This window comes from Diceros bicornis, chromosome 24 (genome assembly GCF_020826845.1).
Source record: "Diceros bicornis minor isolate mBicDic1 chromosome 24, mDicBic1.mat.cur, whole genome shotgun sequence".
Taxonomy (NCBI): domain Eukaryota; kingdom Metazoa; phylum Chordata; class Mammalia; order Perissodactyla; family Rhinocerotidae; genus Diceros; species Diceros bicornis.
The window spans coordinates 28,171,026-28,190,491 of record NC_080763.1 but is presented as its reverse complement, the minus strand read 5'-3'; the positions used below and the strand labels follow the sequence as shown (position 1 = coordinate 28,190,491).

General features: G+C 36.5%; 1 protein-coding gene across 10 annotated transcripts in view; it reads left to right on the top strand.

Annotated features, from left to right (window-relative positions):
* Nucleotides 1-19,466, top strand: part of CEP128 (centrosomal protein 128) — a 393,976-nt gene that overhangs the window by 149,010 nt on the left and 225,500 nt on the right. For all 10 annotated transcript variants that reach the window (XM_058567480.1, XM_058567475.1, XM_058567474.1 and 7 more), the window contains 2 exons: nt 732-791; nt 16,430-16,622. In XM_058567480.1, the coding sequence (XP_058423463.1) occupies nt 732-791; nt 16,430-16,622 (253 nt within the window). The remainder of the gene's footprint in view (nt 1-731; nt 792-16,429; nt 16,623-19,466) is intronic.

Below are 19,466 nucleotides of genomic sequence, written 5' to 3'. Positions count from 1 at the left end.
AAGGTTCAAAGAAGGTCGGAATTGAGAAAAACCTTTGTGTTTACAATTATAAAATCAATGACAACCTTTGAGTACAGTTTTCTCAGTAATAAGGCAGAACCAGATGACAAGGCATTTTATAGATGAATTGGTGTGAAGGAAATCAGGGCAGCTGATATAGACAACCTATTTATTGCAGGATTTTGTTAACATCTTGAAGTATAAAGTGATTTTGCATGAAGTCATGTTGATTAGTTTCTGTCAGTTCTACACAACCATTAATGAAACAAAATGGCCCTCATAGTATAAAATTAAAGAAGGATAAATGAGACAAAGAATTAAGTTTCCATGTAATTACATCTAACCCACTGTGAAATACATTACATGGAACAAGATTGGGGAAAAGAAACAAACAAAAATGAAATAAACTGGTTTAATTGAGGCTGCTAGCCATGCATAACCCTGTGGAATCAGCCTCCAGATTTTCTAGCAATGATAGCATGTGCGAGTTGATTCATGTCTCTATATTTGAGCTAAATATTTACTGTCAATACATACATACATGCTTATATAAATAGACATGTTAAATAAATGGTGGTTTGGAATTGGTTGAGTATTGGTATAAACTTTCTTCTTTTTAAATCCTTAAATTTAGAGACTAAACTTTTGGATGTTATGGTGAAGAATTTCATTTATGTAAGTTCCTTTCAGAGAAAAATCTACCTCTAATAGGCTATTTCCTCTTTTTGTAGGTTTTTTCATCTGGTTCTGATATTAATTATGACCCACATCGCTGGTTAGCAGAAAGCAAGGTAATTAATCTTTGTATCCTAAAGTTATCGTAATATTTATCACCTTCAAGGCGTCCTATTTCAGCTAACCATACATTTTGTCATATAACTGAGCATATGACGCTGCAATACGTTATTGCTGGGGAAGATATCATTGTAATGCTTTTAAGAAACCTCCACATTCTTTTAGTGTAACATTTAAACATGAACCTAGGGCCGGCCCTGTGGCTTAGCAGTAAAGTGCGCGTGCTCCGCTGCTGGCGGCCCGGGTTCGGATCCCGGGCACGCACCGACGCACCGCTTCTCCGGCCATGCTGAGGCCGTGTCCCGCATACGGCAGCTAGAAGGATGTGCAGCTATGACATACAACTATCTACTGGGGCTTTAGGGGGAAAAAAATAAATAAATAAAATCTTTAAACATGAACCTAAATATATAGACATGGCATGAAAGAATAAAAGAAGGTAAAACTGTTGAAATCTTAAAACTAGATTGTCAGAGAGACAAATTCTTCTGCCTTTTCCTTGGGTTAGGCAATGTCTCTGGAAGCGTACAAGGTCAGGGCAGCTGTGACCAGTCCTCATTCACACAGATATACTAACTGTATTTTGGTTTCTGAGAGTGAGCTCAAAGACTACCAAATCTCTGTGTGGCTGAAGCAAATCCCATCACCTCTCTGGGTGTCTTGTTTCCTCATTTACAAAATGGGAAGGGAAAACTTTATGTCCTGGGGCCAGCCCGGTGGCGTAGCAGTTAAGTGCGTGCAATCTGCTTCGGTGGCCTGGGGTTCACAGGTTCGGATCCCGGGCGCGCACCGATGCATTGCTCGTCAAGCCATGCTGTGGCGGCGTCCCATATAAAGTATAGGAAGATGGGCACGGATGTTAGCCCAGGGCTAATCTTCCTCAGCAAAAAGAGGAGGATTGGCATTGGATGTTAGCTCAGGGCTAGTCTTCCTCACTAAAACAAAACAAAACAAAAAAACTTATGTTTTTTTCCTGCTCCATGGTTCTTTGGCATTATAATTTAAATTTAATGGAGGGTAGGCAAATATAAATAACATTGAACAATTTGCTAATTTTAGCAAGAAGATTCTACACCGTGGGATAATTATTAGCTATCTTCATCTATCAGATCAACTTGGAAATGCATTAATTAAAATATGTAGAAAATTATGACCACATAAGGTATCTGTTTATTCAAATATCAATACTTAAACACTTGCCTTCTTTTTTAGACTAGTGTTTTTCAGCTTTAAAATACTAAAATGGAATAAACCAATGTTACCTCAATTAAAAAAAAAGATACTAAAGTGGAAATTTTTCTATCCCATTTAAATTCTATAAGAAAATCAGCTGTACTGCAAACCAGACCAATTGTGGTCCAACTTAGGATTTTATTGCAAGAAATAACCTTTAAGTCTGTACAATATCCTTCTTTAAAAGTATGAGAAAAGTGAGATTTCAGAGAAGGTACGTGACTTTTCCAATGCCTTTTAAAGAATGGGAAAATGGATTACGTGCCATGTCAGACTCACAATTAACATTCTCACCATTATGTGTATTGCTACCTAAGGTCTTTTTTCATTCAGCCAAGATTTATTGATTGTGTACTTTTTTTGTGTGCAGACACTGGGGATATAAGTGTTAGCAAACCATAGAAGTGAATAGGGAAAATGGAGATGTAAACAAATTTTAAGAACTCTTAACGTGTGTTATGTTGTTATAGAAATATGTAAACATTGACCAAAGAACACAGAAGAAGGAAGAACTATGATGTTTGTGCTGGGAGTACGGGAGAGTGTGATGCTACCAGCATGTCACAGAAGGCTTCTACAAAAATGCACTATTTAAACTTGGTCATACAAAAAATATGTAGAAGTTGTCCACTTGGCTAATTATAGGTATAACAATGGCAGAGGATAAGAATATCTGAGTAAACACAGATGATGCCCTGAGATTGATGTATAAGGTCCAGGTGGGAAGTGGTGGAAAGATAAGGTTCACCATATCTAATGCAGATATGCATTAGAGAAGCCTCTAAAAAAAAGGCATTCTTAATAAGAAACTAACAATGTTATGAGTGAACATGGCAATTTACCCAACCTTTTAAAATTTTCTGTCTTACTTTTAAATACAGTGATCCCGTGCATTCCTAATCATTTTTGATAGAATCAAATGCTAACTTGTATTTATGCAACCTGCACAGGAAATTTAGAATATACATATTTTGCTGTCTCAGAACTTTTCGGCTAGAAACTTTTGTTGTGCATTAATAAAGCATTTTTCTTTTTTCTGTCTCTGACTCCACAATTCCTACAAGAGCAGTGTACTTGGAATTTTCTTTCAAGTTAAAATCTTTATCATTTCTGAACAGAAAGCTTTCACTGCTGTATTTCAGTTAAATTATGAGAGCTAGAGTTGACTCTTAATCATAGCTCTTTAATTTGGGAGCTAGTGAGCATTTTCCCTTATCATTTAATGGGATTGAACTTCTGATCAGACGAGTTTTAATACTGCATGAGACAACTGTTCCTCTACCATATAAAAGGGTCGTGATAAGCAATACCACGCTGACCAACTGACTAAGGAGGAATTGAATCTATTTACTAGAAAGATGGCTGAGGTTATTGATGGGCTACCATACTATAATTCCCATGAACTATGACTGGACAGCTCTATAAGTATTGAAGATAAGATCTGAAATCAGAAGACAAACACTCTATGGAAAGTAGAATTTCTATTCAGCTAGAAGGACCTCTGAGGGCATTTGGTAATTGTTTTCATAAATCTGCCAAATGAATTTCTTCTGTTAGTGTTAATCCTAGAAGAACTAGAGGATTAGGTGGGGATTGTGTCACTATTGCTTTGTTGGCAGTGGTGGCATAACATAAACATGAAGTCTAACTAAGAGTTGGGCCAGGCTTACAGATAAAATAACCAACGAATGGTAAGAATAATACATTATTGGGAGAAGGAGGGTTGAGACGGTTGTTAAGGAATACCAGACAAGGAGTTCCCAGGGATTAGGGATTTGTTTTTGTCATAAATCTTGACAAGGTGTGTAAAGGCCAAATTTTGTTCAGTTTAACAGAGAATTTACTGAGAAAGTACCATGTCCCAGATGCTATGTTGCATGCTGTGGACATAAAAATGAATTAGGACATGATCCCTCCTCTTGAGGAACATATTTTCTCTAGAAAAGCTGAGGCTTATGTAGATAATTTCAATATTATATGGAAGAGCTGTGATAGAGGTATGCAGAAGCTGCCCTGGAGGCTGGGTGAGTCTTGAAGCTGAATGAATCTTGAAGCTACCCAGGTAAAGAGGAAATAGCATGCCTGCAGAGTAAACAATTGTAGGAATGGCACAAAAGAGAACAGCGTGATAAGTGCAAAGAAACCCCAAGTGATTTGGCAATACTACAATGTGAAAGTGTGAGGCAGAGAATGGCAGAGATGAGGCTCTAGAAGGAGGTGGAGATTAGGTCCATCAAGAAGAGCATTGTATGCCATTTTAAAAGCTTAGGTTTAGCTCTGTGTTTAGTAGGAAACCACAAAGGAATTTTGAACAGGAGAGTGGCATGTTCATATTCATATTTTAGAAGCATCACTCTGATAGTGATGTGAAAGGTGGATTAGGAGTGGGAAGACCAAAGGCAGGGAGACCAGTTAAGAGGTCTTTGGGTGAGACCCAGGTCTCTGGGTGAGGTAGGCCAAGAGTCTGAATTAAGGAAATTGTAGAAATTCAGAGGAAGCGACAGACTGGAGTAATATTTTGGTGACAATATGCAAGTGATATTTCATGTTATGTCAGAGAGTGATGGAGAAGGAGATGTTCAGGATTTTCAAGCCAAACTAGAAGACTCTAGTCAAAGGTTGGTATCTAAATAGACAGGCATGCAGAGTCCTACATAGGCAAGCTAGTGGAAATATTGAAAAAGTTTCCACCACAGTGATATCCAGAAAGTTCCATTTGGACAGGAAGACCCAAAGAGAAGCAGGGACAAAGGCACAGATCAGAGTTTAGGTTCAAATCACGGAAAGAAATGAGAAGTGGCAAAGATATTCACAGTGAGAAAATAGGGACAGATTATGAAATCTAGAATAGGCAGGCACTCTGAGGATGGAATGACAATACTAGCAAGCATCACTATTGATCCCAGATCTTAAGTTATCTTTTTTTTTTTTTTTGATGAGAAAGATTAGCCCTGAGCTAACATCTGTTGCCAGTCTTCCTCTTTTTGCTTGAGGAAGATTGTCCCTGAGCTAACATCTGTGTCAGTCTTCCTCTATTTTGTATATGGGACACTGCCACAGCATGGCTTGATGAGCAGTGTGTAGGTCCGCACCTGGGATCCGAACCCACGAACCCCAGGCCACCGAGGTGGAGCACGCAAACTTAACCACTACACCACTGGGCGGACCCTTAAATTATCATTTTTTGATAACGAATAATTCAAGAAAAGCTGATGTCAGCTGCTCTTCAGCACAAGGCAAGGATCCTGAGTGCTCTGTTGTTTATAGAAAAACACATTTAATTCTGGGAGTCCAGTACTAATTATTCCTGTAAGATGCAAAAGGTGAATTTACATTTTTCTTTGGCTCTAGAGATCTTTTCCTTCTTGGCCTTTATCCCTCTGTATTGAAATTCCTATTTACTCTTCTCTTTCTTTAGTATGTAAGCTTTTTGAGGGAAGACCTGTGTCTATCCTGTTCCTCTCTGCATCTGTAGCATTTACCACAATGCTTAGCTAAATGTTCAATAAATATTTTTTTTAAAGAGTAATTATATTAGGCTTGCTGCATTTTCCTACTCAGGTTACTTCCTCAGCTTAAATATCACCGAAGAATAAATAGCAAGCAGATTAAATTTCAGTAAATATATTAATTCTCAAATAATTGCTTTTTTTTGAACAGAATTGTAAACTTTGATTATATAGATAAAAAATATACTTCCAAATCCTTTGGAGATTTTCCTATATTATTCTGCTTGGAATCATCCCAAAGAGTCACAGTTTTTATAGTATGATGTGTTCTAAACGTTGGCAAGCATTTACTTTTCCCTACTGTTTTTGGAATAGTATAAAGGAAGCAGCTTTAGAGATCATGTAGTTTGACTTTCTCATTTTGTGGAAGAGAAAGAGGCCCTAGGAATTTTGAGTTTTACCTAAGGACACAAAGCTAATTAGTTACCGAGACAGGTTTAGAATTTGGGTCTCTGAACTCTGTGCCATTGTTTCTTTCCATTGGTTGTGTAATCTACGCTTGAATATAAACTCTACATTTATGAATATTGTCTTTTTTTGTTTTTTTTTCCTGAGGAAGATTCACCCTGTGCTAACATCTGTTGCCAATTTTCCTCTTTTTGCTTGAGGAGCATTCACCCTGAGCTAACATCTGTGCCAATCTTCCTCTACTTTGTGTGTGGGTCACTGCCACAACATGGCAGTCGATGAGTAGTGTTAGGTCTGCGCCTGGGAACTGAACCCAGGCCACCAAAGTGGAGCACGCCAAACTTAACCACTAGGCCACGGGGCTGGCCCCAATATTTTCTTTTTAGTTTTGTGAATTCTTTAAATCAGTCATTGTGTTAGAAGTATTAGACCCAGAGTATTTAATTCTTGTTTAAGGATGTGAATAATCATTTATTCTTCTTCCGATGGAGACATCAGAATGCGATACAAATACTCGGGTATCTTGATTCATTTGTTTGAAATATTCTTTAGATTGTGTATATGGAACATATTCAATTTAATGGGAGAAAAGTATTTTGTATTGTTACTATGTATCTTATTATAGAGATATTCTTTCTTTCTTCTTGATTGTATAAATAACTAAGTAGAAAAGTGGAGAGAGCATTACTGAAAGACATATTTTGAAATTGATTTATATTTGAACTTTGCTTTAATTCTTGTTTAATTCTTGTTTTGGTGGCCTAGCACATTCTAAAAAATTGTCATCCTCTTTCTTTGTCTTTGGTTCTTGTATAAACATTTCTTTTCAAAACTGTTTTTAGAGTTTTGGCAAAGGAAGTATAGTAGTTAAAAGCACCAAAATTATGGGTCCTAATATTATTGCTAGCTTTATCAGCTATAATCTTTGTATTCGAATTTTCTGTTTTCCTTAGTTTTTAGCGTTGAGTTATTCCTTAGTGACTTTAGTATATTATTACACTAAATCTCACTAGAGGATTCTTACTGATTAAAAAGATCATTTTGATTGTTTTACTAGATACTTATGAATATTCCCACCTAATTGCAAGCTGTCAACTATGAAGGTAAAAAACTGCCTTATTTAGAAATTCTTTCTTTGTACTGGTTTGTTTAGCAATACTTCCTGATGTAGTTAAATAAATGAGTCTATTTTGTAATCTGTAAGATGCTCCCGTGAGTGGTTAATAGAATGATGTTTGTACTGTGATTAATAACCCTGTCAGCTAATTATTATTTGAAATTGGTGAAGTATTCCTATACTGTGTTCCAAGCTGTTTCTCCAAGATACTTAATGAAAGATGCTGGGTGTTTCTCTAACAAACACTGATTCTCATAATTGATTATTGGTTGATTAAATTTCCATAAGTTGATATTTGGTTTTGTAGGATTAACAATATGTTCTGCCTATGTATTCAAATCATAACAAGCATCTAGTTATAACCTATTTTTAATTTTGTATGGCAATGGAATAAAGGCTTCATAAGAATAAACTGAAGCCATAGGTCATGTTCTAATAGTCTGCTCGGGCTGCCATGACAAAACACCACAGACTGGGTGACTTGAACAACAGATATTTATTTTCTCACATTTCTGGAGCCTAGAAGTTAAAGATCGAAGTGTAGAATTGGTTTCTGGTAGAGACTTCTTCCTGGCTTGTAGACAGCTGCCTTCCATGTAGGGGTATGGTTGGGAGAGTTGGCGTTTGGGAGTCAGAAAGAGTGTCACTTCTTCTTCTTATAAAGACCCCAGCCCAATAGGATTAGGGCCCCACCCTCATGACTTCTTTTAACATTAAGTACCTCCCTAAAGGCCCTATCTCCAAATACAGTCATGTTGAGGGTTAAGACTTCACATGAATTTGAGAGGGACACAATTCAGTCCATAACATCTATCAAACCTGATTAATGCTTTGTTTCAGAGGTTTTTTTTTGGTTATTGTTTTATTTTGTTTTGTTTTTACCAGAACTAATAGGATTATTGTTTTGACAAAGCAGATTTATTGTTTCTCTATTATTACCTCCTAGTAATTGTAGTGAACACAGGCCAAAGATTGGGATGGAGAAAAGCATTGAGAAAAGGGAAATGTGAAGTTACTCTCTAAGTTAGCTGTTAAATTACTGGGCAGAAACAGATTAAACTGGATGATTGAAACTGGTGAGCCACAGGACTTGTTTTATTTGGACCATATGGGTTTTAAAAATTGAATTGGTAGCGAACATTTAAAAAAATCAAGCAATTGGATGATCGCAGCATGGAATTTGTTTTCCTTTTGAGATATCAGAAGATCTGATAACACTAGGGTTTCATTCTCAAGTGGTAGAAAACTGTTGGAGCTGAGAAGAACCATGGACATGACCTCATTAGAAGGGGTTCCTTCCAGCCCTTCTTTGTGGTTGTGTTTTTATATTTCTAATTGATAGTGTTCAGGTCCTAAACATGTTACTTTTGAGTGTTCATTAAGCATTCTTAGTATAGTTAACTGTAGTTTGACATAATCCCCACCATTCTCTATTGATTCCCAACATGGAAGAAAGTATTGCATTTTATCATTAGGCTTGCGTATTAATTTTCTCAAAGTAGATTTAAGAGCAATGGATATATCTCTTATATCCATGTGTGGTTCAGAACGGTAAAACAGCAAAATACCGACCTGAACGAGTGACATGTTTCAAGAAAAACAAAAGAGAACATATTTTCTATCCACTTTTATTGATGTTTCCTACCTGGCACCTTTAGCATTCACATTTGCCATCTCTGATGTAAACCAACCAAATTAAGTCCTGTAATATCATCTAATAGTAACTGGGTACTAGAACATTTGGTCCTCCTCTTAATAAGAGATTGAATAATCTGACTGCTTTTACTCTTCTCTCTCAAGGCCTCTTGAGGTCAACTGTGAACCTCTTACCTTTTATCAATCCATATTTGATTTTAATTTTTTTAAGTGCGTTCCTTCAGGTTTATCTTTTTTAAATTTCATCTTGTGTGTATGTATTTCTTCTGTATATCAAATTTATTTCATTTTTTTCCTGTTAAAAGATGATAATTATCTCCATCATACTAGTAAATCAATTTAATATTCTAATATCTAAACATTTGTGATAACATTAAATAATAGTGATCTCAGACTAATCCTGGAGGAACTAGTCTTTAGGATATTTCTATTGATAGACAGTGATTAAATAATTTTGAAAATGTACTCTAGTCTCCAGGTACTTCAATTTTGAAAGGTAGATATAAGGGTTATAGATTTGCTTTTTGCCTAACTTCCTCAAATTGTGAAGCACAATGGTTAATATCTAGATCCTTGAAGCTGCTTGGTGAAGTAATTTATAAGTACAAAGTTGGTTGAGCAGAGTCAGAGGCTGTAGTTTTCCAAAATGCTACCTGAGAGGTGTTGCTTAGGACTGTGCCTAAATGGCATAGAGTTATCAAGGCTGGTATATATGCATCCTTCCAACTCTTCTTTGTAGTGGTATTTTTGTGTGTGTGAGGGAGATTGGCTCTGAGCTAACACCTATTGCCAATCCTCATCTTTTTGCTGAGGAAGACTGGCTCTGAGCTAACATCTGTGCCCATCTTCCTCTATTTTGTATATGGGATGCTGCCACACATGGCTTGCTGAGTGGTGCATTGGTCTACGCCCAGGATTCAAACCTGTGAACCCCAAGCCACTGAAGCGGAGCACGTGAACTTAACCAGTACACCACTAGGCTGGCCCCTGTGGTGGTATTTTTATAATCCAAATTGATAGTGTTCAGGTCCTAAATATGTTACTTTTGAATTTCATTAAGCTTTTTTAATATTGTAATACAAAAATTTTGGATTTTTTGTTTTCAAGATAACATTTCCTTTTTCTGTTTTATTACTGAAGCGCAAGGTGCTACTTCTGTACAAGAACTTAACAGCATCTAATTTTTCATTTAATTGCATCTGTCAGGCCATCACTATGTGGAGAACACTGTACTAGCCGTAGTGCATGTGTGTGTTTGTGCATGAACATGAATATACGTCAACTCCCAAGGAGCTTTTAATCGAAGAATATTATAAAATTCATGAAAAAAGTCTTGAGGATTTAGTATATTAAATTCTTTAATATGCAAGGATAAAGATGTGTATGTGTTTGAGGGGCCAAATAAACAGCAAGAAGATTTGATTGAAAATATGTCTTTTCCAGAAACTATACATCTAACCTTTCCCTTTTTCCCTTGTATCATGCCAATTATAATATGATACTCACTGGGGCTTTTCAGTTTATTTATTTTTCTTGAGGAACTGGCAGAATTTGATGAGGTGAACGAAAGATAATAGTCTATAGCTTTAGATTGTAGTTTTAATATAGAAATAGGCAGCCATAGCATAGGCTTTCTCTTATTTTACCTAGTTTATATCAATTAATCAATTATTGACTTACTAGTAATGTTTTAGAATCATTTCCCAGCTGACCTATATCTAAAGTTACTAATTGTCTAAAATAATTTTTATTACATAATGAATTGAATGCATTCTCTTTTAAAGATTCTAACAATATGGAAGTATAGAGAATAAGTTTTGAATATCTACCCTCATCTCCCTTTTTATGCCTTCTTCTTGGTAGGCATAATCACCATAAACAGTGTGATGTTCATATTTTCAGTCCTATTTTGGTTTGATGGGCTGAGCTGCAGTTCTTTTTGACAAAGATATGTATTTTTTTAATCGCTAAGTATACCCGTCCCTTCCTCTTGACAGTCTTTGACATTGAGCATATCCATCTTGTGGTAGTATTTTCTTTCTTTGAGGTTCTCTCACCCCAGACTCTCGAATTTTCCTCCTGCCTTTCCAACTGCTGCTTCTCAGCTTTATTTTTAGATTTTTCTTGTGTTTCTCTCTTCTAAATCCTCTTCTGTTCTCTCCGCAGACACTCTCCATGTGCTATTTTGTCTATTGCTATGCTTTTAACTTCCTCTATGCTGTCGATTCTTTAATGTGCATCTCTCATCCATATCTCTTGAGCTTTAGATCTATGTATCCAACTAGTCATCTATACTTCTGTCTCTTAGTCCTAACAACTTCAGCATATTCCAATCTGATGTTAACTTCTTAATCCCTAAATCTTTGCTTCTTCTAGGTTTCCCATTTCACAGTTTCTTAAGCTAGAACTTGTCCATCAATACTGATTCCTTCTTCTCCTTACTCCTAACCCCTAACATTTAAGTCTCAATCCCTTACCATTTTCACTTGTTTAGAATATTGTAACAGCCTCTTGACTTCCAGCCTTCAATATGTGCTCCACGCTATAGAATAGCTTAGAATATGCTTTCTCGAGAACAGTCTGATTCCCTTCCTTGTCTCTGATATTGTGGTTAGATGGGGATGGTGGCATATCACTCACCCTCACCCTGAACCTGTATTCTTCCTCAGTGCTTTGTTGTTAGTGCTGTCAAGTTGATTCCGACAACTAGTGATCCTGTGTACAGCAGAGCTGAACCCTGCGCAGTCTTTTGGGCCATCCTCTCACCTCCTAGCACTATATCAGATAATGCTCTGGTGCTATTCCTAGGGTTTTCATGGCCAATTTTTCATAAGTGGGTGACCAGGTCCTTTTTCCTAGTCTGTCTTAGGAAGACTCGCTGAAATCTGTCCACCGTGGGTGACCCTGCTGGTATGTGACATACCAGTGGCACAGCTTTCAGTATCACAGCAACACACAGCCACCACAATATGACAACTGACATACTTCCCATTTATTTAGGTCTTATTTAATCTTTTTTAAATAGTGTTTTGTAGTTTTTTGCATATAACTTTTGCACTTATTTTAAAAAGTGTATTATTAAGTATTTTATTCTTCTGATGCTATTGTAAATGTGATTGCTTTTTTAACTTTATTTTTGGATTGATCATTCAAGTGTATAGAAATATAATTGATTTATGTATATTTATCTTATATACTACAACCTTGCTGAACTCTTTTATGTTATCTGCAAATAGATGCAAATATGTTTACTTCTTTCTTTTCAATGTGGATATATTTTATTTCATTTTCCTGCATAATTGCCCTGCCATGACCTCCTAATACAATGTTAGATAGAAGTAGTGAGAGCAGACATCCTTTTCTTGTTTCTGATCTTAGGGAGAAAGCATTCAGTCTTTCACCATTAAGTATGATAATAGTTGTGGGTTTGTCATAGATATCTTTTATCAGGTTGAGAAATTTCCCTTTTATTCCTAGTTTATTGAGTGCTTTTATTGTGAATGGATGTTGGATTTCATCATATGCTTTTCCTGTACCTTTTGATGTGATCATGTGGCTTTTGTCCCTAATTCTTATTCATATGGTGTATTACATTAATTTATTATTTATTATAACCATCCTTGCATTCCTGGGATAAATCCCACTTAGTCATGCTATAAAAACCTTTTTATATGTTGCTGGATTCTGTTTGCTAGTGTTTTGTTGAATATTTTTAAAAAATCTTATTCATAAGTTATGTTCATAACCACAACCTTATACTCAATCTGGGGAAATGGCAATTAGTACTCCAGTATTGTCAGTCTGCTGTGTCTGAGGTACAGAGGCTAACCCTATCAGTAGGGGCTTGGAGGAGGAGGGAATTCCCAACATCTAAACTGCACTTGCAGGAATTGAGCCAATGCAAATCAGACCTGTGAAGATAAGAATCCTAGTGATCTGCCCTTCCACTGAGATACCTACTATTATGATCTGCTTCTACTCACAACAATTCTGACTCCAAATGTGTGAGTAATTCACACCAAGTAATTCTCCAGTTCTCTGCAGACACCAACTAGGTGTCCCACAATTTAATTCAACTCTGAAGCTAACTATCCAGAGTTAGTGCAGATCCCACACGTTAAGGGCTCAGTCCCATAAGACTGCCTCCCACTTTGGATGCCAGTCACAAGTGGTGGGTCTCCAGGTTACTTCCACTTCTATCTGACCTGGCTCAAATTGAGAGTTCCCACGGCCTCCTCCTCGGGTTCAATAATTTGGTATAACAGCTCACAGATCTCAGGGAAATACTTTACTTACTATTACCAGTCTATTGTACAAGGATACAAATGAACAGCCAGATGAAGAGGTATATAGGGCAAGGTCACGAACGGTCCTGAGCACAAGAGCTTCTGTCCCTATGGAGTTTAGAGTGTGTCACACTCCTGACATGTGGATGTGTTCACCAGCCTGGAAGCTCATCAAATCTCATTGTTCAAGAGTTTTTATAGAGCTTGATCTCCAGCCTCCCCTTCCCCCCTTCCTAAGGGTCAATGAGTGAGGCTGAAAATTACAACTTTCTAATCACCTGCCCCATCCTGCGGCTATCTGAGGGCTCCACCCTAAGCCAGCACATTAGCGTAAACTCAGGTGTGATCAGAAGAGCTTGTTATGAATAACAACACTTCTCTCACTCTGGAAATTCTTTTTTTTTTTTATTTTCCTCCCCAAAGCCCCAGTAGGTAGTTGTATATCACAGTTGCACATCCTTCTAGCTGCTGTTTGTGGGGCACTGCCTCAGCATGGCCAGACAAGCAGTGCGTCGGTGCACGCCCGGGATCCGAACCTGGGCCACCAGTAGGGGAGCGCGCGCACTTAACCGCTAAGCCACAGGGCCGGCCCCACTCTGGAAATTCTAAGGGCTTTAGGAGCTCTGTTTCTGGAATCAGGGGCAAAGACCACATATCTTTCTTATTATGCCACAATACTATATCCAGTAATGTGCCACATAACGTTTCTGCCAATGATGAACCACGTATACAATGGTAGTCCGGTAAGATTAGTACCATATAGCCTAGGTGTGTAGTAAGCTATATTATCTAGGTTTGTGTAAGTACACTCTGTGATGTTCACACAGTGACAAAATCACCTAATGACACATTTCTCAAAATGTATCCCCATTGTTAAATGGCATATGACTCTACTTTGTGAACTAGGGGAAGAGAGAGCTCTGTCTTCTTGGCAGGACTCTTCTGGAATGAGGAGCGGTGCTTTGGACACACAGGGTGGGAGGGTAAGAGTCAATGTTGTCTCAAGTGCCACAGAATTTTGCTGTTCTTAATGAGATTTCATAGAGTTTCTTGAATAAATGTTTCTTCATTTTCTGAATGGTCTTCTTTCTGAATTTCTAGAGACTTTAATTATTTTTTTAAAATAATTTTAAGCAGTCATAGGTATTTCATTGAAGAGCAGTTCTGCAGAGCTACTCATGCCATCATTCTGGAAGCAGAACCTCTATGAAGTCCCTCCTTTGTTTTTTTTAATTTTATTTATTTATTTTTTCCCCCAAAGCCCCAGTAGATAGTTGTGTGTCATAGCTGCATATCCCTCCAGTTGCTGTATGTGGGACGCGGCCTCAGCGTGGCCGGAGAAGCGGTGCGTCGGTGCGCACCCGGGATCCGAACCCGGGCCGCCAGTAGCGGAGTGCGTGCACTTAACCGCTAAGCCACAGGGCCGGCCCCCTCCTTTGTTTTTGATGAGAGTTTATATTAATAAATGTGATCCAAGTTTTGCTTTACAAGCATGATTTCCCTTCACCCAACACATTCACATATTATACATTAGTCATCTTACAATGTTATCGTATAATTTTTTTTGTGAGGAAGATTGGCCCTGAGCTAACATCTGCCAATCCTCCTCTTTTTGCTGAGGAAGACTGGCCCTGGGCTAACATCTGAGCCTCTTCCTCCACTTTATATGGGATGCTGCCACAGCATGGCTTGCCAAGCAGTGCATTGGTGTGTGCCCGGCATCTGAACCAGCGAACCCCAGGCCACCACAGTAGAGCGCGCACACTTAACCACTTGCGCCACTGGGCTGGCCCCTTGTATAATTTTTTTTGTTACCACACAAAGGGCGCAATCTACTTGCCACAAGACAAAAGCCAATTGTCAAGAGGAAAGATAGTGACAGAGAAAGGGCATTTTATTACAGCTTGCTAGCAAGAGGGAAGATGGCTGACTTTTGTCCAAAAGAACCATCTTAAGGGGCAAAAAATCTTACAGCATTTATATAGGCCATAGGGCTATAGGGGAGGGGGTTAGGAATGTTGACCCTCTGGTGTTACAGATTGGGAGTCGCCACACCAGATCTTTCAGTTTTCATTGATGATGGCTATCAGCATAGACTGTCTGTTCAGGGGTCATCACATTCCTAAGGAACTCAAAAGAACAGAATTATCGTCTTATTGCGGCTGGGAGGTACGTGCACAAGCAGGGGTTGTAAAATCTACAGAGCAGTTAGATCTCCTGGAGGGTACATATCTAGCTGGGTTAGTCAGAGGTCATTCAAAGTTACAGTAGGGTTTCTTTTCTGCAATATGGCTTCCCTTACGTCAACCTTGTCTTGAGCTGGTATCATTTTCATGATTTGACTAATGATGATATTTGTTCTATGTCACAGAGGTACCGTCTGTTAGACAGACCTTTTGACCAAAGGAACTGTGCCTCTTTTTCAGCTCTAGGAATGTTTGAAAGCTGATGTATATGGGGAGCCCCCAGTCTAGGGGCCATATCCCAGTCCCACTCCATCATAGGCTAAATTATTCTATCACAGCTACTTTTAATATACTGTGACATGTCCTGAGAACTTCCTAGACTTCTGGAGGCCTAGAACTTTCTTGCTTACAGACAAGTGCTATTCAGGGAAATTGTCCCTTAGCTTAAACTAATCTTCCCTTCTAGTCCACTGCTTCCCTTATTTTGCTTTTTATTGAGGTGAAAACCTTTTAGATGATGTAAAATCAACTAGAGTTTGGAGGGTAGCCTTACTTGGAAGTCCTAAGACCTGACTGAAATCCTGTTATATTGAAGGTGGAAGAAAGATTTCTTTTCTCATCCCTGCTTTAAATATCTAAATAATAAAGATGGTGAGGTTAGAGTTTGTGAAAAAAGAGAGTTTCTTTGATTAAATTTCCTAGTCTTTTAAATGTGGGCAAATGCTGACTTTACCTCTCTCATACTATAGAGAATCTCTGTCTCTACTTGATAAGCTGGACTCCTGGGTATATGCGTTTTTGGGAACCAAAACTAGGAATTTTATCTTTTTTTTATCTCTTAAATAAAACTCCCTTTTATAATAAATCTCTAGTTCTGTTCTAGGGTGTATTTGATTTTTTTCAAATACTTGGACTAGACTGCCTTATGTATCAAATTAAGGGATTAATTGTGTTACCATTGGAAGTTGAGTAGGCCAAGCTTTTCTGTAGTATTACCTTTCCAAAGATAATAGAGTATACCAAATATTTTATAAAAATCTAAGAAAATCATGGCTTAAATTTTGTACCAACTTTGATATAAACCGTTATGGAAATTAAAACATATTTTAAAATTTTGCTTAACTTTGTTAGTTATTGTCTATATTTTGTTCAAATTATCATGACTTTTTTTTTCCTTATGTTTTGAAATGTCACTGTTTTCTAGATTTTTTTAATTAGATGTAAATGTCATTTTTTTAGACTAAACTTCAGTGGCTCTGTGAGGAACTGAAAGAGAGAGAAAACAGAGAGAAAAGTCTGCGGCACCAGCTGATGCTGTGCAGACAACAACTCAAGAATATGACCGAAAACAAGGAATGTGAGCTCCAATGTCTCTTTGAACAGATAGAAAGACAGGAGCAGCTTCTGGAAGAAATACATCGGGAGAAGAGAGGTGTGTTAGCTGCTCTTACTCTTATTTTTTTTTGTTTATATTCATGGAATCCTAGGATTGGAAAAAAACCTATTTCTCTTGCCCCAGTTCAGATTATTTCCAAATCTGTCTCCTTTCCTTGTCTCTTGTCTTTTTGTCTTTCTTCATTTCTGTGTCCAGAAGAGAAAACTGTGCCACCCTGAGAGTTTTTCTTTCAGCGCTGTATCCCTGCTGTGCACATTTGTGTCTCTTGGCCATTTGCAAATTTTAATTTGCAAGACATGTTTGTTCTTCCCTGGTAAAATGCCAAAATTTATATTTTACTTCAGTAAAATATCCATTAGTTCATTCAACAAATATTTATTTTGTGCCTATTTTGTCTTAGGCACTGTTACAGGTGCTGAAGATACATCAGTGGATAAAGCGGAAAAGAATCCTGCTTTTGTTTAGCTTACATTACATTGAGTGGGGTGACAGAAACTAAATGTGATAAATAGGTGAATTATATTAGAAGGTTATAAGCACAATGGTGAAAACAATAAAGTAAGAGAAGGAGAGTTTGGGAGAGCAGGGGGCACGGTTTAATGTGTAGGCAATACTTAACTTTAAAAGTTAGATAAGAGACTTGGAAAACTACTTTTCTGTTTGGTTCTACTAGAGATACATCATGATGGGAAGAAGAAAAACAGCATTATGTATTGAATCCTATATGTAAATTATGTTGTGTTAGCTTTAGACCTTTTCTTTATTGGTGAACTTTATTAATTTAAGAACTAGAAAGAGGCTTAATACAGTGTCCCAATAAGAAAAACTAAACATTAACATATAGTAATCCTTTTTAAAATAAATTTTTTAGTTTTAATTTTAGTTATAAGCATTATTTTCTCCACATGTATCACTTAAAAATCGTTTATTACAATAGTGTAGTGATTCTCAATTTTTTTTTTTTCAGGACCACTTTACATTCTTAAAAGCTCTTTGAGTTCTCAAAAATTTTATTAATGTGCGTTATGTGTATCAAAACTTACCATATTAAAAATTGAAACTAAGAATTTAAAAAATATTTATTCCTTAAAAATAATAATTATAAACCCATTACATATTAACATAAAAATTAATGAAATACAACTCTTTTCCAAGACAAAATTGTTTTGCACTTTTGTAAATCTCTTTAATTGCTGTCGTAAAAGAAAACAGCTGCATTTTCATTTTTGCTTCTGCATTTAATCTATTATATTACATATCATGTAACCTCTGGAAAAACTACTTTATATTTATGAGAAATTGAGTGTGAAAAGGCAAATAATGTCTTAGTATTATAATTAAGGTGTCTTGGATTATCCCCAAACCACCCTTTGAGCATAGCTGCCCTAGTGCAATTGAAAGATGTAAACTGTGCCGATAGTAAAAGTCAGAGGATGCCCTTGTGTTCTTTTAAATGGCAATACAATAGTATCTAATTATGGAACTTAGAGCTAAAACACCATAATGGTCTCTGTACATGTTATGGACTATTCACTAATTAACACTAGATTACAGCCCAGTTTTCCTTTTGGTAAACATTATCAATATTGTCATCATTTCTGTATATAATTTCTTTGTATAAGGATTAAGGCGATAGTATATTATAAATGCATAAAGCTGTCAGTGGGGAGAAATCCAAAAGAACAAAGTGTTTGTGCACCTAGATAATTATATGCAAATGCCCAGCTTTTTCATAAAAGCTTCAGAAGGTAAGCCTATAAAGTTTGTAGTCTCTCAAGGTGATTGCTTTTATTTCTACTTTTTGAATTTAATGAAAATTTATTGCTTGTTTTGTGTCTATAGAGCATTTGAATTCTTTTATACGTCTTAGAGTCCGCTTGTCAATCACCCTAGAATCAAAGTGTTTTGATAGCATTGTGTTGAATGTATAGGTTAATTTGTGGAGAATGCACATCTTAATATTGAATCTTCCAATCCATGAATATGGTATATCTATCCATTTATTTAGGTCATCTTTAACTTTTCTTATGGAAGTTTTGCAATTTTCAGCAAACAGATCTTGAACATCCTTTTGAAATTTATTCCTAATTTTTTCTGATTTATCGTGTTATATTAAATGACTTTGAAATTTGAATTTCCAACATTCTTTTCTAGTATGTAGAAATACAATTGATTTTGTTTGTATATTAACCTTGTGTTCTGCAACCTTATTTATTAGTTCTAGTAGCTTTTTGTTGTTGTTTTTGATTCCTTAGCACTTAGAGTTTTCCTTGTATGTGATCACATCATCTGCAAATAAGGACAGTTTTGCTTCTCCTTTTTTCTTGTCTTAATCAACTAGTTGGGACCTCCAGTACATATTATACTAACTTTGCATTCCTGGGATAAATTCCACTTTGTCAAAATGTATTTTTCCTTTTATATATGGCTAGATTTGATTTATTAATAGTTTAAGAATTTTTGCATCTATGTTCATGAGGAATATTGGTCTGTAGGTTCTTTTCTTATAATGTCTTTATCTAATTTGAATGTTAGTACAACAGTGACCTCTTAAAATAAGTTGAGTTGTGTTTTCCCTTTTATTTTTTGGAAGCATTTGCATAAAGTTTCTATTATTTCTTTTAAAATGTATGATAGAATTTGTTAACGAATCCTCCTGGGCCTATAGTTTTCATTTGGGGAAGGTTTTTAATTTCAGACTCTAAATTTTTTAATAGATATATGGCTATTCAGAATTTCTGTTTCTTCTTGGGTCAGTTATATTAGTGTATGCCTTTCAAGGTATTTGTCCATTTCATCTATGTTGTCAAGTTTCTTGGCATAATTTTTTTCATATCTCCTTTTTTAATCATTTTTATTTTTATAAGATCTGTACTGATA